At 37.0% G+C, this 26,075-nt stretch overlaps 2 protein-coding genes across 4 annotated transcripts in view; both read right to left on the reverse strand.

The window, feature by feature from the left end:
* Positions 1-26,075, reverse strand: part of CHM (CHM Rab escort protein) — a 206,492-nt gene that overhangs the window by 11,968 nt on the left and 168,449 nt on the right. For 2 of the 3 annotated variants that reach the window (XM_035028821.1, XM_035028822.1), the window contains exon 13: positions 1,222-1,320. In XM_035028821.1, the coding sequence (XP_034884712.1) occupies positions 1,222-1,320 (99 nt within the window). Of the gene's footprint in view, positions 1-1,221; positions 1,321-21,181; positions 21,250-26,075 lie in introns of those variants that run through there. The other variant, XM_035028823.1, reaches the window with a different exon arrangement.
* Positions 10,538-12,771, reverse strand: LOC118026072 (sterile alpha motif domain-containing protein 3-like). Its single transcript, XM_035028824.1, is given in 2 exon segments — positions 10,538-12,035; positions 12,037-12,771. Coding segments are annotated over 2 exon segments (834 nt in total). The 5' UTR covers positions 12,553-12,771; the 3' UTR covers positions 10,538-11,717.

The following is a 26,075-nucleotide window of genomic DNA, read 5'->3' on the forward strand; positions in this document are numbered from 1 at the left end:
TTAAAACAAAAAATTATGAAAAATTTCAGAAACAAGGAAAAAATTCAGTTTTGAAAAGCAAGGTAATCAAAGCCAAGGATAAAACCATGATTCCATATTAAGAATATTATCAGGTATCAAAACTTCGCAATCAAATTTTTAACAATAATTCAAACACTTATATATGAGACTTTCCAATGAATAAAATGTAAATATGAAACAAACTAAATTCCAAACTAAAGTGAAATAAAGTTTCAGATTTCAGGATTTTGTTCACGTAGCTGAAAAAGAAACTAATTATACTGATATTAGTTCTTAAAACGGAGTTTCCTTATGTAAATATAAATGCCCCACGACATACTATCTCTGCATTAAGAAAACAAATAAGACACATAGGAAATGAACTAAAAGAAAATACAACAGGTAGGAGTAAATAAATGGTTGCCTGAACAAACATAACATCCAAAGGAAATAAAGATATATGACTCAGTGAGGAAACTGGTCATGATTCAAGTGGACATGCAAACCCTAAAATGAAAATCACCCTCGCTTCATATAAATGAATAATATCCATTAGGCTACTTTTTGATCACTTACACCCTAAATACACTACAAATAATTTGCTCCATTCATAGCTACAAGAGCTCCCCTACGATACGAGGAGAAAAATTTAAAACTTTGTGGTTGAAAAACATTTTTCCACTATGAGTAAGTAGCACAGTGGCACATATATTTTGAGAGCTAAATATTTATCACATCACTAGCAAGCTATATATTAAAGGACAATTATTAGAGGAGGGATTCCTACATTTGTCAATTAATATTGTAATATTATCTCAGCTTTCTTTTAAATGAAGATAACTTTTTCTGATAAAGGTATACTCTTTGTGTAATATCTGCAAAATGAAGAAAATTAAAAGGAAAAAAATAAAAGTTGTCCATAATTCCACCAAAACTGAGAGATTTACAGGCAGTCTTTTTTCTACACATGTGAGTATGTATGCATATAAAAGTATATTTTTTGCACCTAATTATACATGCTGTGTGTAAAACATATTTTTCCTTTACCATTACAGAGTGAACATTTTCCCATTTTTAGGAAGAGAATGTGCTCCTTCATGCTACTAAAATGTGTAATACATCACATTTCAGTCCAGGTTGCAGAAACCTTCACGAGATATCTAAGAGGAGTAAAGTTGTTATATTACCTTTTCATCATGAATTGCTGATTATTATTCTTACCTATCTCCGTTTCAGTATATGGAGTAAACAATTTCTGCACAACTGGTTCTAAATCTTCTCTTGCTGTTTTAGAAGATGTACAAGTCAAATGAACCAAATCTGTTTAAAAAAAAAAATGTATCTTGAGTTCCTATTACACACATTTGGCACTAAACTGGTGCCAGGGGAAACAGAGAGCTAAGCAAGTCATGGCTCCTGCCTTTAAGGAATTTATAATCTAGTGATGGGAACATGTAGAAACCATAACAATATGCTATATGTGTTAATAGCTAAAATATGTGTTAACTAATAAAGAGCACACTAAGACCCAAGAGGAAGTAGCAGTTGGTGGTTCATTTTGTAAAACTAGCAGAGTAGAAAATCTTAGCAAACCATTTATTCATAGAAAGAGCTTAACTTATCCTTATAACATTCCCAAAGAGGCTGGATAAAGGACTGCTAAGCAAAGTAGAAGTATGTAAAAAAGATTGAAATGGAGCATTTACCTAGAGAACACACTTCATATTCTTCAGATGGAAGAATCCATTTATATAAACTTTACTGATAAGTTAACATATCTATTCATTATAGGGTTTTCTAAGAAACCTTTTCGGGGAACACTGCTGGCTAGGTTTGAGTGATACTTATACTTGAAAGTCCATAAAATGGCACAAATTAAAGCAGTATATAGTATTTTCAGAAATCCCAAATCACTTCCTTTTTCCATTTACAGATTCATGGGGCCTGGCCTTGGAGAATGTTTGCATTAGAGAATATCATGAACAAAAAAGGCCCTTCATAGGAGTAAAGTACGGTAGCCTAATACACTTAGAATTGCTAAAGCCCAACACACAAATATAAAGGAAGGACAAAAAGTTCTGTGTACTGAAAAAAAGGACTAAGGGGATCCCTAAATGGGAGAAATTCTTATGATCCAGGAAAGGGCTTGGGGTAGGATAAAATAATAACAGAAAAAATATATTAGAGAACAGTATAAGTACTGAGAAATTCTTTCCCCTAAAAAGCCAGTAGAAAAGTATACTCACTTCTTTTCTGAAAGTTTAGACCAGTAGACTTTTTTTTTAAACCCCAGGAAGACCGTTCAAAGCTTATCATGGAAGTTGACGTCAGAAGTGGATGCTCATTATTAAAATTCCATTCTAAGCATAAATTGAGGACTCTTAATAACCATCTGAGCTAAAATAAAATTTTGTAGTATTTTTTTTTCAGGTCCACCAAAAAAAGTGATATTCTAAGAGGGTTTCTATTTTATTTGAGAATAGTTTTTACATGATTGTAACAATGATTCCTATTGATTCTGGGATATAGTAGGACGTATGGTACTAATCATTTCAAAAGGTATAATAACCTTCACAACAAAATTATTCCTAATTAACTAAAATTTTTCAAATGCCATATAACTTTGCTGGGAAGTTTAAACTCCCTAGGTAGTTGCTGAATTAAATGGGGTATATAACTACAAAGGCAGAAATTCCTGATAAAACTTCAGAGAAACTGTCCTGTCTCATAAAATACCAATACCCAGGCCAAAGTTCTCAATTTTTCAGTTCTTCCTATTCAATTAATGTGTACTAGAGAAAAAGCAGATGAACATGAATATAAATAAAAGTATATTTTTAATATCTTAAGGGTAGACTACTGGTTCCATTTAACAGGATATATAAAAGAAATATATACTGGAGTAATTACATCCTTATGTTTTGTAACAATATTATCATAGTTTGGTTCAGGGAGTGCCACCAAAAATTTCTAGTAGTCAAGTCAGATTATCACCTTACACTTAATGAATTTTATAACAATTCTTAGAAAGAGGAGTGCCTGGGTGGCTCAGCTGGTTAAGCATCTGCCTTCGGCTCAGGTCATGATCCTGGGGTCCTGGGATCAAGCCCCTTGTCCAGCTCCCTGCTCAGTGGGAAGTCTACTTCTCCCTCTTCCTTTGCCCCTCCCCCCAATCATGCTCTCTCTCTCAAATAATAAAATCTTTATTTACAAAATAAAATAAAAATAAAAAATAATGTAAAAAAGCAAAAAACAATTCTTAGAAAGAAATACTAAAACATTCATAATGTGAATTCTAATGTCTGAACACGGATTCTGATTAGATGCTACATTATTAATTGACCTAAAAATTTAAGGTATAAACTATTTTTTTTTTCTCCCCACACTTCCTGCTTTTCCTGTTATGATTAAAGTAATATAGACTACTACTTATTTAGGAAGTTATATATGAACCTCATGGTAACCACAAACCCAAAAACTATAATAGATACAACAAAAATTAGGAGAAAGAAAGCCAAACATAACACTACAGAAACTCATCAATCACGAAGAAAGTAAGAAAGCAAGAGAGGGAAAAGAACTACACAACAACCACAAAACAATGAACAAAGTGGCAATAGAGATACCTAGCAATAATTACTTTAAATGTATTATGTGACTTTAATTCTTCTCCACAAAATTAACTTGCTCAATAAATGCTAAAAATGACTACAACTACATCAAATGGGGCAGGTGCTTTCCTAAAAGCATTACACTTATTAATACAAATCAAAAACTATTACTAAGATTGCAGAAGACATATCAGAAGTGAAAATATTACCCATTGGCATCATGTAATATTATAACTGACTCAAAATTTTTTAAACCTTGGCTCTAACTTTTATAAACTATGCTCCTTTTACTTCATTTAGCAACTGCTTAAAGTCTTAATGGACTTAAAGATGATGAAATGTATTTTCCATCACAATTTCTCTGCTGTCAATAATACTTCGATTTGATTGGCATTAAAGAAGCCTTAGGGCAATATAAGCTTTAATTCATAGAATAAAACAATAACACTTGGAAAAGTTTGGGGAACAGAGTGCTAGTCACAATCAGTACCACTGAAACAAAGATATCTGAAATTCACAAGTCTGACATCACTCAACACGAAACTAGAAATACCACCATGCTTTCGTTTTAGTTCTCTAAAACTTCTTGTTCAAATCTGCATCTGTCCCAATGCAGTGAGACGCTCCCACAAAAGACCAGTGCAGGCCCCCGCCACAGCACTTCCCTAAAGTTTGGAGTTTTAAAAGTTAGCAGGCTTGGGGTAAATACCTAGTAGTGCAATTGCTGGGTCCTACGGTAGCTCTATTTTCAACTTTTTGAAGAACCTCCATACTGTTTTCCAGAGTGGCTGCACCAGCTTGCATTCCCACCAACAGTGTAGGAAGGTTCCCCTTTCTCCGCACCCTCGCCAACATCTGTTGTTTCGTGACTTGTTAATTTTAGCCATTCTGACTGGTGTGAGGTGGTATCTCATTGAGGTTTTGATTCGGATTTCCTTGATGCCGAGCGATGTTGAGCACTTTTTCAAGTGTCTGTTCGCCATTTGGATGTCTTTGGAAAAATGTCTGTTCATGTCTTCTGCCCATTTCTTGATTGGATTCTTTGTTCTTTGGGTGTGGAGTTTGTTACGTTCTTTATAGATTTTGGACAGCGCTCACCATAGCACATACTCTCCCCAATGTCTATCACCCAGCAACCCCATCCCTACCACTCCCCACCACTCCAGCAACCCTTAGTTTGTTTCCTGAGATTAAGAATTCCTCATATCAGTGAGATCATATGTTACATGTCTTTCTCTGACTTATTTCGCTTAACATAATACCCTCTAGTTCCATCTATGTCGTTGCAAATGGCAAGATTTCGGTTTATTTGATGGCTGCGAAATATTCCTTTTTTTTTTTTTAAAGATTTTATTTATTTATTTCAGAGAGAGAATAAGAGACAGAGAGCATGAGAGGGAGGAGGGTCAGAGGGAGAAGCAGACTCCCCGCCGAGCAGGGAGCCCGATGCGGGACTCAATCCCAGGACTCCAGGATCATGACCTGAGCCGAAGGCAGTCGCTTAACCAACTGAGCCACCCAGGTGCCCCTGGCTGTGTAATATTCCATTGTATATATAGACCACATCTTCTTTATCCATTCATCTGTTGATGGACATCTTGGCTCTTTCCATAGTTTGGCTATTGAGGACATTGCTGCTATAAACATTGGGGTGCACATACCCCTTCGGATCACTACATTTGGGGGGTGGGAGGGATGGGGTGGCTGGGTGATAGACAATGGGGAGGGTATGTGCTATGCTGAGTGCTGGGAATTCTGTAAGACTGATGAATCATATACCTGTACCTCTAAAACAAATAATACATTATATGTTAAAAAGAAAAAACAGTAGGAAGGGAAAAATGAAGGGGGGGAATCAGAGGGGGAGACGAACCATGAGAGACCATGGACGCTGAGAAACAAACTGAGGGTTCTACAGGGGAGGTGGGTGGGGGTATGGGTTAGCCTGGTGATGGGTATTAAAGAAGGCATATTGAATGGAGCATTGGGTGTTATATGCAAACAATGAATCATGGAACACTACATCAAGAACTAATGATGTACTGTATGGTGATTAACATAACATAGTAAAATAAAATTAAAAAAAAATAAAAATAAAGCGCCCGTCCTGCACCATTAAAAAAAAAAAAAAAGTTAGCAGGCTTGGCTGGGATAGAGCCCAAGTGCACTGCACTGCTCCAGGCAGGCAAGCAACACAGAGGCAGCATGAAAACACGTATCTGAAAAACGGTTGCAACGCACAAGAAGAAATTATTCCCTCTTCTGGGAGTGCTTCCCTGAGAACAGCAGCACAGAGACCACTCTCCACAGACAAAGGATGGCTGACTGGTGCCATTTCCCTGCTCCACCAAGTCCTACACACCCTGCACTCTGTTGGAACTACTTTTCTCCTACAACTGTGCATAAGTCCCAGTGCAACAGGCCCCTGCCCCAGAAAACCAATAGAAACCCCCACACATACAATGTATACTGACCAGAGAGTTCAGCAAGGCTTCAATTCTAGTGGAAGTAGCACCAGGTCTCACTTAACAAGTACACCAGAGTATGCCTAGTTAAAACTACCTACACACTGGCCAAGGTCCAAACAATCCCCACTGCAGGCAGAGAGCCTCTGCAGAGGCTTGCTTGAAGGAGAGAACAGTGGAAACGCAGTAGCAGAGTGCACACAGCACAAACCAGATACACTTGCCAGGCCCTGGACACTATATGACACCCTCATAAAGCCATTACTCTCTGGAGAAGGAAACATAACAGACTTTTCTAAAACAGAGAAGAAGATAGAGACTTACATAAAACGCCAAGATGGAAGAATTCATCTCAAAAGAAAGAACAAGAAAAGTTCACAGCCAGGAATGTAATTTAAACAGATGTAAGTGGGGAGCCTGCTTCTCCCTCTGCCACTACTCCCCTGCTTGTGCTCTCTGATAAATAAATAAAATCTTTAAAAAAAAGATTTCTGGGGTTGTGTCAGAAGGACACAGGAGCACTGGCCAAAGGTTCGAAAGACGGGGAAAAGATGGTGGAGGAGTAGGGGTCCCTATTCCAACCGGTCCCCAGAATCGAGCTGGATATCCACCAGACCACTGTGAACACACAAGAAATCAGCTTGAGATGTAAGGAGATAGATCTGGAATTCTACAAACAGAATATTGCAGGTGGCTGCTTCCGAGGTAGGAAGAGGGGAGCCATGATTCTGCGGGCAGATATCCAAAGATAAACGGAAGGGGAAGGGAGCCAAGCTCTCGGGATCCTACACGGCGAGTGAGCGACAGCATCCCGAGATGCGGATGGGGCACAGACTCGCAGACCGGTAGCAACAGGGAAAGGACTTTAGGGCGACTCAGGGACTGAAGCTGGAGTGGAGGGGCTGCGTGTGTGAACTGGGGGCAGCCGGCGGATTCAGAAGCACAAAGGGCAGAGACGTGCCCCGACCTGGAGGTGAGGACTGGGAATGCTGCGGAGGGTCGCACAACCCAAGATGCTGCAGTTTATAGCAGCACAGACAGAAACGGAGATAGCGTGGCCTGGAGAGCTCACTGAAGAACAGACTGTGATTGCTCTGCTCTGAGGCAGAGGGCTGGAAACAGTCTCTTCTGCTCTGACTCTCCAGAGAACAAAAGCCCCAAAAAACTGGTTTGCACTGAGCCCATCCCCCACCACAGGGGGGCAGGGCAACTCTGCCCCAATAGGGTTGCCTGAGTAACAGTGTGGCAGGCCCCTCTCCCAAAAACATGCTGGGAAAACAAGAGGCCAGCAACCCTACGGTTCCTAGAAAACAGGTGCATTTTGCTTGAGTTCTCGTCAATAATTTGGACTCTATACATTCCCTCAACCACCCCCCAACAGAATGACTAGGAGGAGGAACCCCCAAAATAGGAAAGACTCAGAGACTATGATTTATGCAGAAGATTTACAAATGGTTGCAGATATAACCAAGATGTCAGAGACGGAATTCAGGCTAGCAGTTGTAAAGACAATCGCTAGAATGGAGAAATCAATTAATGGCAACAAAGAGTCTCTAAGGGCAGAAATGAAAGCTGAACTGGTAGAACTTAAAAATGCTATCAATGAGATCCAATCTAATCTAGATAATCTAACAACTAGGGTAAGCGAGGCAGAAGAATGAATTAGTGACCTAGAAGACCAACTAATAGACAGAAAGGGAAAAGAGGAGGCCAGGGAAAAACAACTCAGAATCCATGAAAATAGAATCAGAGAAATAAGTGACACCATGAAAGGTTCCAATGTCAGAATCATTGGGATCCCTGAGGGGGTGGAGACAGAGAGAGGACTAGAAGATATATTTGAGCAAATTGTAGCTGAGAACTTCCCTAACCTGGGGAATGAAGCAAACATTCGTGTCCTAGAGGCAGAGAGGACCCCTCCCAAGATCAAGGAAAACAGGCCAACACCCCGGCATGTAATAATAAAACCTGCAAATCACAGAACCAAGGAAATCATCTTAAGGGCAGTTAGGGGGAAGAGATTCCTTACGTCCAGAGGGAGGAACATCAGAATAACATCAGACCTATCCACAGAGACCTGGCAAGCCAGAAAGGCCTGGCAAGACATATTCAGGGTACTAAGCGAGAAGAACATGCAGGCAAGAATACTTTATCTGGCAAGGCTGTCATTTAGAATGGATGGAGAGATGCAGAGCTTCCAAGACCGGGAGAAACTGAAAGAATATGTCACCACTCTGATGGCCTTTCAAGAAATATTAAGGGGGTTCTATAAAAGGAGAAACACCCGAAGAGTGATACAGAAAAGAAACTGGGGCACCTGGGTGGCTCAGTCATTAAGCATCTGCCTTCAGCTCAGGTCATGGTCCCAGGGTCCTGGGTTTGAGCCCCACATGGGGCTCCCTGCTCCGCGGGAAGCCTGCTTCTCCCTCTCCCACTCCCCCTGCTTCTGTTCCCTCTTTTGCTGTCTCTCTCTCTGTCAAATAAATAAAATATTTATATAAAAAAAAGAAATTTACAGGGACAATCTATAAAAACAAGGTCTTCACAGGCAACATGATGACAATTAATTCATATCTTCCAATAATCACTCTCAACGTGAATGGCCTAAATGCTCCCATAAAACGGCACAGGGTTGCAGATTGGATAAAAAGACAGGACCCATCCATATGCTGTCTACAAGAGACTCATTCTGAACCTAAAGATACATCCAGACTGAAAGTGAAGGGATGGAGATCCATCTTCCATGCCAGAGGACCTCAAAAGAAAGCTGGGATAGCAATTCTTATTTCAGACAAATTAGATTTCAAACTAAAGTCTGTAATAAGAGACACAGAAGGACACTATATCATTCTTAAAGGGTCTGTCCAACAAGATCTAACAACTGTAAATATCTACACCCCCAACATAGGAGCAACCATCTACATAAGCCAACTGTTCACCAAAATAAAGAGTCATACTAATAACAATACGTTAATTGTAGGAGACCTCAATACTCCACTCTCAGCAATCGACAGATCATCTAAGCAGAAAATCAACAAAGAAACAAGAGCTTTGAATGACACACTGGACCAGATGGACCTCATAGATATATGCAGAACATTCCACCCTAAAACAACAGAATAGTCACTCTTACCGAGTGCACATTGAATTTTCTCCACAAAAGACCACATACTGGGTCACAAATCAGGTCTCAAATGATACCAAAAGATCGAGATTATTCCCTGCATATTCTCAGACCATAATGCTTTAAAATGAACTCAATCACAAGAAAGAAGAGAAATAATTAAAATTAGAGCAGAAATCAATGAATTAGAAACCAGAAACACAGTAGATCAGATCAACGAAAGTAGTAGTTGGGTTCTTTGAAAGAATTAATAAGATCGATAAACCACTGGCCAGACTTATCCAAAAGAAAAGAGAAAGGACCCAAATTAATAAAATTATGAATGAAAGGGAAGAGAGATCATGACTAACACCAAGGAAATAGAAACAATTAGAAATTATTATCAACAACTAAATGCCAATAAACCAAGCAATCTGGATGAAATGGATGCCTTCCTGGAAACCTATAAACTCTGAAGCCTGAAACAGGAAGAAATTGACAAACTGAAGAGGCCAATAATCAGTCAGGAGATTGAAGCAGTGATCAAAAACCTCCCAAAAAACAGGAGTCCAGGGCCTGATGGATTCCCTGGGGAATTCTACCAAACATTCAAAGAAGAAATAATATCTATTCTCCTGACGCTGTTTTTAAAAAAAACAGAAACGGAACGAAATCTTCCAGACTCAGTCTATGATGCCAGCATTACCTTAATCCCCAAAGCAGCCAAAGACCCCATCAAAAAGGAGAATTTCAGACCAATATCCCTGATAAATATGGATTCCAAAATCCTCAACAAATCCCTAGCTAATAGGATCCAACAATACATTAAAAGGAACATCCACCACGACCAAGTGGGATTTATCCCCAGCATGCAAGTGTGGTTCAACATTTGCAAATCAATGAATGTGACAGAACACATTAATAAGAGAAGAGAGAAGAACCATATGGTCCTCTCAATTGATGCAGAAAAAGCATTTGACAAAATACAGCATCCTTTCCTGATGAAAACTCTTCAGAGTATATGGATAGAGGGAACATTCCTCAAGTTCATAAAATCCATCTATGAAAAACTCAAAGCGAATATCATCCTCAATGGGGAAAAGCAGAGAGCCTTTCCCTTAAGATCAGGAACACATCAAGATGCCCACTCTCGCCACTATTGTTCAACATAGTACTAGAAGTCCTAGCAACAGCAATCAGACAACAAAAAGAAATAAAAGGTATTCAAATTGGCAAAGAAGAAGTCAAACTCTCTTTTCTTTTTTGTTTTTTTTATAAAGGAACTCCATTTTTATTATAAGGAAAATCAAATTTTTTGAGAAAACCAATTTATGTATGACATAATTATGTTCCCTTACAAAGTGACTTTTTAAGAATATAAAAGATAATTAAAATAAATCTATTTCTATCTTATCATGATTTTAGTTTATAACTGGAATATTGCCAAGTTTCTAAAAAGTTACACCACTAAATTGTTACCTTTCTTCTGTGTTCTGGTCAAAGAGCAGGCATAAAATTATATTCTCTTAACTGGCCTATGACTTGAAAATCTCTTTGAAAATTATAATAAGATATGTAAAATATACACCTTCATCTAATTTTTTTTATGTTGTGGGGATGAATGATTTGCAAAATATGTTTAAAAAATCTTCCTATCCCCTGGAGCTTATTACTAAGAAAATTGAGATGACCAACTAGGTTGCTCTATTACTATCAAATAAATACATCAGCTAAAAAAGAAAATGGAATATTCACACCAAGTACATTCACTAACATAAGTGTGTTTGTGGTAAAGAGTTAGAATTACATGTTCATGTTGGACTGGGGTGGAAACAGAATTGGCAGTTATGGGATTGGACTTCTTTTATACTTGGTAGTTTGGACATCCTTCCTAAGGAGTTCATTTACTTTATTAGCAGGGGACATTTTTGGCTTTGACCATATCTGGGGGCTCTGAGGTAGTTAAAGGATATTTATAGGATCTCAATAATTAGGACCTGCATGCACCTTACTTACAGCAAACCCACTGCTGAGGGGGGAATTTCTAGGCGCTGTCTGGCCCTTAGGCCTGAAAGTCCTTACAGCCACCTCTGGATTGGTACATGATGTCTTCTGGGCAATGAAAGGGTAGGATGGGGTTTGTATCCATCCCTGTGGGTTACATGCTCCCCTGAAACCTTGAGGATAGAGGCTACCCTACAGTATGCTTTCTAAAAACTGTCTGCAGCAGTAAGAACAGCAAGAACGTATTTTATGATGAGAGGAAGAGAAATTTTTCAAAGACCCAGAACAAAAGGGTGTTTCTAGGTTTTTCAAAGGTTATGAAAGAATAAACCTGAGATGATGATAACAGACACTCTGCTCAAGCTGTTTTAGGAAGCCTTCTTTTTATCTAATATTATCATTCATATTATTAGCCATGCAAAACAGATTTCCCTACCTCCAATTTTCAAAAAGAATATCTGATTCTGTTTTAGTGATTTTAGATGCTATTACTTATTATCCTTTAATAAATCAATCAACAAATTATCAGAACATCTAAATATCCAATCTTACTTTTATCTGGACAATTTTAACTTCATCAAAGCTTATATCGGTAAGAGATTTCTTCGTCTGGCCTCTTCTGTGTCCAAATTTACACTTATTTCTCATCACTTGTTCATCATCTTCTATGGGTCTCCGAACATATTTAAAGCGATCTTTGAGAGCTCGTTTCCATAAAAAAAAGCCACAGCCATCGTCGTCCAGGAAAGGGTGGGCCTGCAGCAAGGCGCTGACCACATCATTGTACTGCTGGGTGCTGGGATACAGTGAGCCTTCCCAATACTTAGTCATGTCGGCCTGGAGAAACTCAATTGATCCTTATCCTCATGCTGTGATCGGGACACTTCTGTTCTGCTAACATGCATTTGACATCATAGGGAAATTCTGGTAAAACATAGGACTTAGTCCATTGCAATGCTTTATTCCTTGCTAGAACATGTTTCATATTCCTTCTCTGTTTCAGTACTCTTTGGTCAATTAGTCCATTATCAAGGTTTTCGGCTGCATAGAACGATGGTGTCTGCTTCCCACGGTTGGCAGGACTAGGGGACTCTTCATCCTCTGGGTCTGCTCCTGCTTGAGCAAGAGGGGCTGTTTCTCTAGGGCTTCCAAAGGACTCCAGTCTTTGACTCTCCTGCTTATATTTTTTAATTAAATCCATCTGAACAGCCTGGTGCCCAATTTTCTTTACCAGTTGCTGAACCATCCGATCATTAAGTGCTAGAAGAGCGGCCCCACTTACTTCTTCCTCTTGAAACCTATGAACTAGCTCTCCTAAGTTTTTCTCCACCAACCAAATGCAGACCTGAAAAACTGACCAGGTTTCCATGGCTGTGTCCTGTGAATACACCTTCTCCTACTTTTTTTCCATAGGCATCCCTCAGCTTTACTAACAGACCGCCAAAGCTGTACAATGATACCCAATCCTGTACCATTCCAAACTCTCTTTTCAAAGATGACATGATACTTTATGTGGAACACCCAAAAGACTCCACCCCCAAATTACTAGAACTCATACAGCAATTCAGTAATGTGGCAGGATACAAAATCAATGTACAGAAATCAGTTGCTTTCTTACACACCAGCAAAGCAACTGTAGAAAGAGAGATTAGAGAAACGATTCCATTTACAATAGCACCAAAAACCGTAAGCTACCTCGGAATAAACCGAACCAAAGCCGTAAAGGATCTATACTCTAGTAACTACAGAATACTCATGAAAGAAACTGAAGACACAAAAAGATCAGAAAACATTCCATGCTCATGGATTGGTAGAATAATCATTGTTAAAATGTCTATGCTACCCAGAGCAATCTATACCTTCAATGCCATCCCGATCAAAATTCCAATGACATTTTTCAACATGCTGGAAAAAACAGTGCTAAAATTTGTATGGAATCAGAAAAGACCCAGAATCACCAAGGAAATATTGAAAAAGAAAAACAAAGCTGGGGGCATCACATTGCCCCATTTCAAGCTGTGTTACAAAGCAGTGATCACCAAGACAGCATGGTACTGGCACAAAAACAGACATATAGACCAATGGAACAGAATAGAGAACCCAGATATGGACCCTCAACTCTATGGTAAATAATCTTTGACAAAGCAGGAAAAAACATGCAATGGAAAAAAGACAGTCTCTTCAAAAAATGGTGCTGGGAAAATTGGACAGCCACATGCAGAATGAAATTCGACCATTCTCTAACACCATACACAAAGATAAACTCAAAATGGATGAAAGACCTCAATGTGAGATAGGAATCCATCAAAATCCTAGAGCAGAACATAGGCAGTAGCCTCTGTGACATCGGCCACAGCAACTTCTTTCATGATACATCTCCAAAGGCTAGTGAAACAAAAGCAAAAATGAACTTTTGGGACTTCAGCAAGATAAAAAGCTTCTGCACAGCAAAGGAAACAAAACAAAGAGGTAAGCCATAGAATGGGAGAAGATATTTGCAAATGACACTACAGATAAAGGGCTGGTATCCAAGATCTATAAAGAATTCTCAAACGCAACACCCAAAAAACAAATAATCAAGTCAAAAAATGGGCAGGAGACATGAACAGAAATTTCTCCAAAGATGACATACAAATGGCTAACAGACACATGAACAAATGTTCACCATCATTAGCCATCAGGAAAATTCAAATCAAAACCACAATGAGATACCACCTTACACCAGTTAGAATGGCAAAAATTGACAAGGCAAGAAACAAGAAATGGTGAAGAGGTTGTGGAGAAAGGGGAACCCTCTTACACTGTTGGTGGGAATGCAAGTTGGTACAGCCACTTTGGAAAACAGTGTGGAGGTTCCTCAGAAAATTAACAATAGAGCTACCCTATGATCCAGCAATTGCACTCCTGGGTATTTACTCCAGAGACACAGATGTAGTGAAAAGAAGGGCCACATGCACCCCAATATTCATAGCAGCAGTGTCCGCAATAGCCAAACTGTGGAAAGAGCTGAGATGCCCTTCAACAGATGAATGGATAAAGAAGATGTGGTCCATATATACAATGGAATATTACTCAGCCATCAGAAAAGATGAATACCCACCTTTTACATCAACATTCATGGGAGTGGAGGAGATTATGCTAAGTGAAATAAGTCAAGCAGGGAAAGTCAATTATCATACGTTTTCACTTATTTGTGGAACATAAGGAATAGCACGGAGGATATCAGGAGAAGAAAGGGAAAAATGAAGGTGGGGAAATCAGAGGGGTAGATGAACCATGAGAGACAATGGACTCCGAGAAACAAACTGAGGGTTCTAGAGGGGAGGGGGGTGGGAGGATGGGTTAGCCTGGTGATGGGTATTGAGGAGGGCATGTTCTGCATGGAGCACTGGGTGTTATGCACAAACAATGAATCATGGAACACTACATCTAAAACTAACGATGTAATGTATGGGGATTAACATAACAATAAAAAACCTAATGATGTATTGTATGGTGACATAACATAATAAAATAAAAAAAAAAACAGATATAAGTAAAATGCCTGGAGATTTTAAAGCAATAATCATAATGATACCCACCAGGCTTGAGAAAAGAATAGAATACTTCAGGGAGGCCCTTACCAGAGATAAAGGTGTTAATAAAAAGTCAGAAATGAAAAATGCTGTAAGTAAGATTTTTTTTTTTAAAAACTGAGATTCCAAAAAGACTGGTTGTAATGACAACAAGGATAGAGGAAGCAGAGGAATGAATGAGTGATATAGAAAACAGAATAATGGCAAATAATGAAGGTGAACAAAACAGAGAAAGAAGAATTATTGAGCACGAGAACAGACAGGGAACTCAGTGATTCCATCAAATGTAGTAACATTCGTATAGTAAGAATCCAACAAAAAAAGAGAGAAAAGGGGGCAGAAGGTTTATTTGAGGAAATAATAGATAAAAACTTCCCTAATCTAGGGAACAAAACAGACATCCAAATCCAGGAGGCACACAGAACTCTCACTAAAATCAACAAAAGCAGGCCAACACTAAGACATATTGTAGTAAAATTTGCAAAATATAGTATTAAAGAAAAAATCCTAAAAACAGTAAGACAAGTCCCTAACTTACAAGGGAAGACCTAAAAGGCTAGCTGCAGATCATTCCACAAAATTGGCAAGCCAGAAAGGAGTGGCATAATATATTCAACTTCCTGAATGGGAAAAATCTGCAGCAAAGAATACTCTATGCAGCAAAGCTATCATTCAGAATAGGAGAGATAAAGAGCTTCTCAGACAAACAAAAACTAAAGGAGTTTGTGACCACTAAACCAGTCCTGAAAAAAATATTAAAGGGGACTCTTTGGGAAGGAAAAAGCGACAAAGACTAAAAAGGAACAGAGAAAATCTCCAGAAAATGACAAAACAAGTAATAAAATAGCAGTAATAAAATTCATATCTATCAATAATTACTCTGAATGAAAATGGACTAAACACTCCAATCAAAAGACATAGGGTATAAGAATGGATTAAAAAAACAATACCCATCTATATGCTGCCTATAAGAGACTCATTTTAGACCTAAAAACACCTGCAGATTGAAAGTGAGGGGATGGAGAAATATTTCTCATGCAAATGAAAGTCAAAAGAAAGATGGAGTAACAATACTTGTATCAGACAAACTAGATTTTAAACCAAATGCCTTAAGAAGAGATGAAGAAGGGCACTATATCATAATAAAGGGGACTATCCAAGAAGATCAAACAATTAAACTTATGCCCCCAACATGGGAACACCCAAATATTATAGAACAATTAATAACAAACTAAAAGGCAGTAATTGATAATAATACAATAGTAGGCGACTTAAACATCCCACTTATAGCAATGGACAGATCACTTAAGCAGAAAATCAACAAGAAAACAATGGCTTTAAATGACACACTGGATCAGACGGACTTAACAGATATCCAACTTAAAGCAGAAGAATGCACATTCTTTTCAAGTGCACAGGGGACATTCTCCAGAATAGATCACACATTATATAAAAAAAAAAAAATCAAGCCTCAACAAGTACAAAAAGACAGATCATACCTATTCTATGAAAACTGAAGTCAACCACAAGAAAAATTTGGAAAGACCACAAATACATGGATTTTAAACAACATGCTACTAACAAATGGGCCACCCAGGAAATCAAAGAAGAAGAAAAAACCATGGAAACAAATGAAAATGAAAACACAATGGTTCAAAACCTTTGGGATGCAGCAAAAGTGGTCGTAAGAGGGAAGTATACAGCAATACAGGCCTACCTCAAGAAACAAGAAAAATCTCAAATACACAACCTAATCTTACACCTACAGCAGCTAGAATAAGAACCATGAACGAAGCCAAAAGCTAGCAGAAGAAAGGAATAAAGATTAAAGCAGAAATAAATGATACAGAAATTAAAATAACCAGTAAAACAGATTAATGGAACCAGGAACTGGTTCTTTGAAAGAATTAATAAAATTGATAAACCCCAGCCAGACTTATCAAAAAGAAAAGAGAAAGGAACCAAATAAATGACAAATGAGAGAGGAGAAATCACAACTGACACCACAGAAATATAAGAGAATATTATGAAAAACTATATGCCAACAGATTGGACAACCTGGAAGAAGTGGGTAAATTCCTAGAAACATAAACTACAAAAACTGAAACAGGAAGAAATATAAAATTTGAACAGACCATAACCAGCAAATAATTCAATCAGTAATCAAAAATCTGCCAACAAACAAAACTGCAGGTCCAGATGGCTTCCCAGGGGACTTTTACCAAACATTTAAAGAAGGGTTAATAACTACCTATTCTTCTCAAAATATTCCAAAACACAGCAATGGAAGGAAAATATCCAAACTCATTCCATGAGGACAGCATTTTCCAAAATAAAATCTAGTTTGTCTGATTCCAAAACAAGACAGACTCCACTAAAAAATAGAACTACAGGCTAATATCCTTCATGAACATGGATGCAAAAATTCTCAACAAGATACTAGCAAATTGAATCCAACAGTACATGAAAAGCAACATTCACCACAATCAAGTGGGATTTATTCCTGGGCTGCAAGGGTGGTTCAATATTTGTAAATCAATTAATGTGGCAAACCACATTAATAAAAGATAAGAACCATATGATCTTTTCAATAGATGCAGAAAAAAACATTTGACAATGTACAACATCCATTCTTGATAAAAACCCTTAACAAAATATGGATAGAGGGAACATACCTCAACATAATAAAGGCCATATATAAAAAAAAAAAACACAGCTAATATCATCCTCAATGGGGAAAAACTGAGATTTTCCTTTAAGGTCAGGAACAAGATGGGGATGTCCACTCTAACCACCATTATTTAACACAGCAATGGAAGTCCTAGACACAGCAATCAGACAACAAAAAGAAGTAGAAGGCATCCAAATTGGTAAGGAAGAAGTCAAACTTTCACTATTTGCAGATGACACGATACTCTATATAGAAAACCCGAAAGACTCCACCAAAAAATTGCTAGAACTGATACACAAATTCAAGCAATTCACAGGATATAAAACCAATGCTGAGAAACCTGTTGCGTTTCTATACACCAATAATGAAGCAGAAAGAGAAATCAAGGAATCAGTCCCATTTATAATTGCACCCAAACCCATAAAATACCTAGGAATAAACATAAAAGATCGGAACTCTGAAAACTATAAAACACTGAAGAAAGAACCTGAAGATGACACAAAGAAATGGAAAAACATTCCATACTCATAGGAAGAACAAATATTGTTAAAATGTCCATGCTACCCAAAGCAATCTACATATTTAATGCAATTCATATCAAAATACCTACAGCATTTTTCACAGAGCTAGAACAAATAATCCGCAAATTCGTATGGAACCACAAAAGACCCCTAATAGCCAAAGCAATCCTGGAAAAGAAAAGCAAAGCTAGAGGCATCACAATTCCGCACTTAAAGCTATGTTACAAACCTGTAGTCATCAAAACAATACGGAACTGGCACAAAAACAGAGACCCAGATCAATGGAACAGAATAGAGAACCCAGAAATGGACCCAACTAATCTTCCAGAAAGCAGGAAATGCAATGGGAAAAAGAGAGTCTTTTCAGCAAATGGTGTTGGGAAAATTGGACAACCACATGCAAAAGAATGAAACTGGACCACTTTCTTACACAAGAATAAACTCAAAAACGGATGAAAGACCTAAATATGAGACAGGAAACCATTAAAATCTTAGAGGAGAACACATGCTGAATCCTCTTTCTCCTCAGCCATAGCAACTTCTTACTAGACACATCTCTGGAGGCAAGGGAAACAAAAGCAAAAATGAACTATTGGGACTAATAGACATGAAAAGATGCTCAACATCACTCATCATCAGGGAAATACAAATCAAAACCAGGATGAGATAACATCTTATACCTACCAGAATGGCTAAAACTAACAACAGAGGAATTAACAGATGTTGGCAATGATGTAGAGAAAGGGGAACTCTTACATTGTTAGTGGGAATGCAAACTTGTGCAGCCACTCTGGAAAACAGTATGGAGGTTCCTCAAAAGTTAAAAATAGAACTACCCTAATGACCCAGCAATTGCACTACTAGGTATTTGCCCAAAGGATACAAAAATACTGATTTAAAGGAGGACATGCACCCAATGTTTATAGCAGCATTACCAACAATAGCCAAACTATGGGAAGAGCCCAAATGTCCATGAACTGATGAATGGATAAAGAAGATGGTGTGTGTGGAATACTACCCACCCAATCAAAAAGAATAAAATGAATAAAATCTTACCATTTGCAATGCCGCTGATGGAGCTAGAGTGTATTATGGTAGAGAAAAAAGTCAGAGAAACAAATAGCATATGATTTCACTTATAGATGGAATTTAAGAAACAAACAGATGAACATAGGAGAAGGGGACAGAAAATAAAAGAGGGGGAGGCAAACCATAAGAGACTCTTAACTCTAGAAAACAAACTGAGGGTTGATGGAGAGGAGGTGGGCAGGTGATGGGCTAAATGGGTGATGGATATTAAGGACTGCACCTGTTGTGATGAGCACAGGGTATTATTTTTAAGTGATGAATCACTAAAATTCTACTCCTGACACTAATGTTACACTATACCTTAACTAACTAGAATTTACATAAAAACTTGAAACAAACACAAAAAAGGAAAAAAAAATTGTATCATGAATTTTATTAATATATACTACATACTACATATTTAGCTATATATTAGTATTTGTAATAAATTACTAATATCTTTAGTAAATTACACACATATAATTATATAGTACATGTTTTATATGTTTATATATAATGAAATATTACACAGCCATAAAATGGATGAGATTTTGCTATTTGCAACAACATGGACAGACCTATAAAATGTTATTCTAATTGAAATAAATCAGACTGAGAAAGACAAATACCATATGATTTCACTCTTATCTGGAGTCTAATGAAAAAAAAATGAATGAATAAACAAGGAAAAAACAGAATCAGACTTCTAAATAGAGATCAAACTAATGGTTGTCAGTGGTAAGGGGAGTAAGGTGATGTGATGGACAAAATGGATGAAGGGAAGTGGGAGATACAGGCTTCCAGTTATGGAATAAACAAGTCACGGGAATAAAAGGTATAGCATAGCGAATATGGTCAATAATGTTGTAGCAGCACTGTATGGGAAGAGAGGGTAGCTACATTTGTGGGGAGCACAGCATAATGTATATGGAAGTTGAACTGCTTTGTTGTACACCTCAAGCTAATGTAACATTGTGTGTCACCTATATTCAAAAAAATTTTTTAAGTGAAAACATATTTCTTGAGTTTTATAAGTGCCATACACTGTTCACATGAATCTGATCCTTGTAACAGTCCTGAGGTATAAATACTATCATTATCCCTATTTTATAGATGGGGAAGCTGAGGTACAGAGAGATTAAGCAACTTCCCTAAGGTCATTCAGCTATTATGTAAAAGAGTTAGTATTTGAACCCAGCCTATGTTCTCAACTACCATATAACAGTGTATTGTTAGAATGCATCTTCCTGGTTAACTGAACTGTTTAGCTGCCTTGGAAGTACCTTTTGTATATACTATTTCTATACTATATGAAAGTAAACTTCAGTTGTACACATATAGCTTTACAAATTCAAAATCAAGTCAAAGATAAGGCAATATGATATCCATGAAAAGTCATTAAATTAAAGAGACTAAAAGGTGAAAGTAAACTTAACGTATTTTAAAGATTTTATTTATTTATTTGACAGAGAGAGACACAGCGAGAGAGGGAACACAGGCAGGGGGAGTGGGAGAGGGAGAAGCAGGCTTCCCGCCGAGCAGGGAGCCCGATGTAGGGCTCGATCCCAGGACCCTGGGATCATGACCTGAGCCGAAGGCAGACGCTTAACGACTGAGCCACCCAGGTGCCCCAAACTTAACGTATTTTAATGTCTTAAGCACATTTTTGGTCATATACTTAAAACTACAGTGCATTTGCATAGCATAGGATAAAGAATAAAAAGTCTAAAATATGTGATCTGTAAAAAGAAAAATTAAAATTGCTTAACAATTGATCACTTCCTTTGTTAATGTCTAAAGATTAAATTGATTTTAGTATTACACTTGAATACATGATTTTTATGATATTTTCTACTCTGAATAAGAAATCTGTATTTATTTGGTATATTTTTATCAAACAAATTTGTTTTTATGAATTAATATTCTGACTAATCAAAATACAAAAAAATTGTTGAAAAATTAAAAATACTGTGAGAATTATATATCTTATTAAACAATGCCTACAATCTCCTAAACAGGATATTTTCTTTAACAAAAACTACAAAATGAATTTTATGTATTATACTTTACTGAATGCAACACAGTAACTGAATAGTATTTAACGTAAAGTACCACAGTATTTGTCAACCTTGAATTACACCATAAAAAGTTACAAAATTCTACCTGTTCTTAATGGAAAGAAAGTAGAAGTTGGTGCTGATTCAAGAATGGGTGAATTTGATCAGTTGATACTGAAAAGAGATAAAGATTAACTGAGTATGAGGATTAGTCAAGAAGTGAGAATATTCTCAGAAAGAATAACATAAAACCTTCATTAGCTAAAAGAGTACCTGAGCAATTTAAATTCTTTATCTTCCCAGTTACTTAACTGGGAAAAATACCTTTGAAATCAGTAACATCCTTAAAAGGAAAATAAATCTTTACATATTGATTACTATGGCTAATGAAGAATGGAGTACACTAGATTTAGACATTAATTAAACCCAGTATTTAAAAGTAAAAAAGACTTAAATTTTACTAAAGAATTCCCATATTTTCTCTAAAGCCATAATTTTGTAGTATGTCTTACAAACAAGCCAATTTGCTCATGAATATCTTTAAAATGCATTTCTTTGTTAAAAAAACTAAATAAATCACAATACTTCACATCATTTACTTTCTATAAATTTCATTTTATTACCTTTGAGGAATGAGTGTAACCCACAAAGTCTCACTGGTATGTATTTTGATTATGTTTGATTTACTCAGGTGCAACTGCATTAGTTACAGCGCTTACCAACATTTGTCTTCCAGTGATTCTTCCAATAGGAAGAGCAATGAGTTTAGTTCATAATTTTGTCATTACAGTCTCAAATTTTAAGCCAAGTGAAGGCATTTGGTTCCACTCAGCTGGACATACTAATTATATGCCTGTCATTTATATAATGAGACCAGTCTAGATGTATTTGTCTACTTAAGTAATTGTTTTAAGGGAAAATTGTAACAATGAAACCTGCTTAATAATTAAATAACAAATTTATACAGTATTTAGAATTTACTCTTCCTAAATACTATTTTACTTTTTGATTTCTACAATCAGCACATAGATGATCATTAACAGCTCAACACTATTAGTATAAATATGAGAAATCTACAACATAGCTAAGCTAACCCAGATACATGAGCATTCAGACAGAATAGTAAAAAATGTTCTCTCAGGAATCCTAATTGAGACTAATTCTTCTGAAGATACTTTTTTTTTTAAAGTATGAATGCTGTCAAATTCCATACTATCCTCCCTTAATAGGTGGGATTCTTATACCATTTGAAAGTATTCATCATTTTCAGTTTTTGGTGTTTGACCTGGGAAATAATGAAATTTTTCTGTGAAGAAGCAATTCTGTAAACTTTTAAAACCTGTTCTATTGTGTTCAAGATAAATTTTATTCAAAAGGTTCAGGAAAAAAGACAAAACTCTTAAAAGAGATTTAGAAGTAAAAGTTGTGTAAGGGAAGAGAATTATTATGTAACATTGTAAGCTAAAAATATTTGCTTATAACCAGGGAGCTTTGAAAGAGGAAAATAAATGAGCCGGGAAAAGGTTTGGATACTTAAAATAAATACATGGCAGGGTGCCTGGGTGGCTCAGTTGGTTAAGCGACTGCCTTCGGCTCAGGTCATAATCCTGGAGTCCCTGGATCGAGTCCCGCATCGGGCTCCCTGCTCGGCAGGGAATCTGCTTCTCCCTCTGACCCTCCCCTCTCTCATGTGCTCTCTCTCACTCTCTCTCGCAAATAAATAAATCTTTAAAAAAATAAATAAATAAAAATAAATAAATAAATACATGGCATATACTCCTTTTTTTTCTGACTTGAACATTTAAAAAAATTAAGAGAAAGGGAAAGGGTGGTTTAAAGCCTTCTGTGATATTAGACTAGTTCTGTTTCAGAAGACAGACAAGCTAATTACCAAGAGCAGAACAACTTGCCACCAGTTCTGATACCATGACTCTCAATTAGGGCAAAAGCAGGAAAATACACTAGTAAAGACTTTTAATGTCCAAGTTACAAATTATTCCTGAAAGTCTATGAACAGGCCCAAAACATAAGACAAAAAGGAGGAAAAAAGAAGCCAAACTTTAAGTAAGAAAGTGAAAAAAACAAACAAACATGAACTTCCCTTTTTTTCTGGAACAGGACTAAGTATAAATAATAAATTCAAGCTTTTCTCTTTCAGTTAAACTTCCTGATGTAAGCCTCAGTACTGAGACTAAAAAAAACAAAGCCAGTGTATTTGTCTATATTGCTGGCTTTGCATTTATAAACTGATTAAGACATATTAGAGATTAGCAAAATAATTTTATCACAGAAAAAAGTGAGAAAGCTGAAGTTGGAGAGAGCTTTAAAGAAAAATCCAGTTTGCTTAAACTGTCATATGTTTTATCAACATGTATACAGGACAGGTGTTTTTCTACATACATGCAAAATCTGGACCATTGAGGGTGTTCAACTTGTATGAGATCTTTTCTAAACTCTTTAGACTACCCCCCCATTTTCTAATAGAAACCAAGACCTAACAAATTATGAAACTTGTTCAAGGTCAAAGAATTAATTGCAAGGAATTCTGTAGACTCTTGGGCCAATACTTTTTCCACTATAACAGTATTCTTCCTAAATTTACTATAAAGTCAAGCTGGAAATTGATTCTTATAACATTAAATACAAGAACTGAAAACTAAATAAAAAACTTGTTAAAAATTTTTTTTTCTTTTCAGTATCATGACACCTTAAGATATAGTGCTTTAAAACCTTTTATTTTTCATTTACTAGTGGGTAAAATGTTTTTGAGAAAGTTTGTTTTTTTAAGTTAGAAAATGTGACTATAGAAACAAAACTGGATGTAGGGTTTTTTAAATTTGTATTTATTATATTTAATTTATTTTTATTTATTTACTCAGTACTGCTAAGCATAATGTACATATATGTGAGTTCTAGGAAGAGAAATGGTAAGCCATGATTCAGTTCCTCATATCGGACAAGAAATGTTAAAGTTATTCATGCTATAATTAACCCTAAGAAGCAGCAGAGGGCAGAGTTAAGATGGTAGAGGAACAAGGGACCCTAATTTCGTCTGATCCCTGGAATTCAGATAGTTATCAGATCATTCTGAATTAACCAGAGATCTGAGAAAAGAATTGCTGCAATTCTATGAATAGAAAAGCGACCACTTTTTGCAAGACAGGAGGTGTGGAGACGGGAATCCAAGGCGATATATTGGAAGATAAACTGCAGGGGGAGGGAACCTCCATAAGCCTGCTACTTAAAAGTGCTATAAGCAGTGGAGTGCAAAATTGGAACTTTTAGAAGACTGATCCGAAGGTGCTCAGGAGGCAAAGTGGGGCAGAATATATGTGGGACAGTGTGGTCTTAGGATCCCTGGTGTCACAAAAAGAACAGAGGTGCCTGAGGGTAGCTAAGTTCCCATGCATTGGAGCAGGGAAGCTGGCTGCAAACACCAAGTCTAGGCACCAGCTTTCTGCTCCCTGTTGCCATAAATTGTGAACAGCTGCACGGTCTGGCGACTGCTCTCCAAGCAGGGGACCAAGAAAAGGCAGAAGCGCTCGGAGAACCCCCTCCCTAACCTGGGTAGAACAGCATGGGTCCACTGCAGGAGTCTGTCAAGTTTAGACACTGAAAAAATGGGGTTACAGCCCTGAGATAAAAATGCTAGTTCACAGTCTGGGTGAACACAGAGTTCAGATGGAAACCAGGGAGACAAGAGTGATTGACTGCTTTTCTGTGAGGCTCAATGAAGAGTAGGGGGGGGCACAAACTTTTAGCTCCAGGGTTAGAGATCAGGGCACTGCCATTTTCATCCACCCCCATTGGTGCTGAAAGCCTTCAGGGAGCAAAGCAGCGACGCACAGTGCAATCCAGAGACGCTTACACTGAGCATGGCCCCTTGGCAAGGGGAGTGCAATTCCACCAGGGGAAAGACACCTGAGAATCAGCACAACAGGCCCCTCCCCCAGAAGACCAGCAGGAATATTCAGCTAATACCAAGTTTACTGATAATAGAGAACTGCAAAACTTCAGCTCCTAAGGAAAACAGTTTATACCATTTGTGTTTTTTTCTTATTTTTCTTATTATTCTTTAGGCTTTCAGTTTTACATTTTTTTTTTCCTTTTCAGTTATTTTCTTATTTTATCAATTCTTATTTCAAGTTTTCAAATTTTTATTTTCACATTTATGCTTTATATATATATTTCATTTTTGTATTTTCACTGTATTCAATTTTATTTCTGTATATATATCTTTTTTTTTTCTTTCCTATTTTGGGATCTTGTTTCTTCTAACAAATGGACCAAAATAAAACCAGGATCTAGTTTATTGTTGTGTTCTGTTCTACTTCTTATTTGAATTTTTTCTCTCTCTTTTTCTGTTTTCTTCTGATTTGTTTAGTGTGTGTTTTTCTGGTGCTGTTGTTGCTATTTTTGTATTTTCTCTCTTTCACCTATTCTTTTCTGACATAACAACAAGATGGAATAACTCACCCCAAAAGAAAGAACGGGGGCAATACGGCCAGCAATTTAATCAATACGGGTATAAGTAAAATGTCAGAACTAGAATTCAAAACAATGATAATAAAGATACTGGCTAGGCTTGAGAAAAGCATAGAAGACATTACAGAATCCCTTACTGGAGAAATAAAAGAACTAAAACCTAATCAGGACAAAATAAAAAAGGCTATTACTCAGATGCAATAAAAAATGGAGGATCTAACTACTAGGATAAATGAGGCAGAAGAGTCAGTGATACAGAAGACAAATGATGGAGAATTAGGAAGCTGAGAAAAAGAGAGATAAACAGCTTTTGGATCACAAAGGGTGGATTCAAGAGATCAGATATACCATAAAGCAAAACAGAATTAGAATAACTGGGGTCCCAGAGTAAGAGGAAAGAGGGAGGTGGACAAAAGGTTTATTTAAACAAATTATAGCTGAGAACTTCCCTAATCTGGGGAAGGAAACAGGCATTCAAATCCGGGAGGCACACAGAATCCCCTCCAAAATCAATA

The sequence above is a fragment of the Mirounga leonina genome, unplaced genomic scaffold (genome assembly GCF_011800145.1).
Source record: "Mirounga leonina isolate KUSES-001 unplaced genomic scaffold, KU_Mleo_1.0 Mir_204, whole genome shotgun sequence".
Classification (NCBI taxonomy): Eukaryota; Metazoa; Chordata; class Mammalia; order Carnivora; family Phocidae; genus Mirounga; species Mirounga leonina.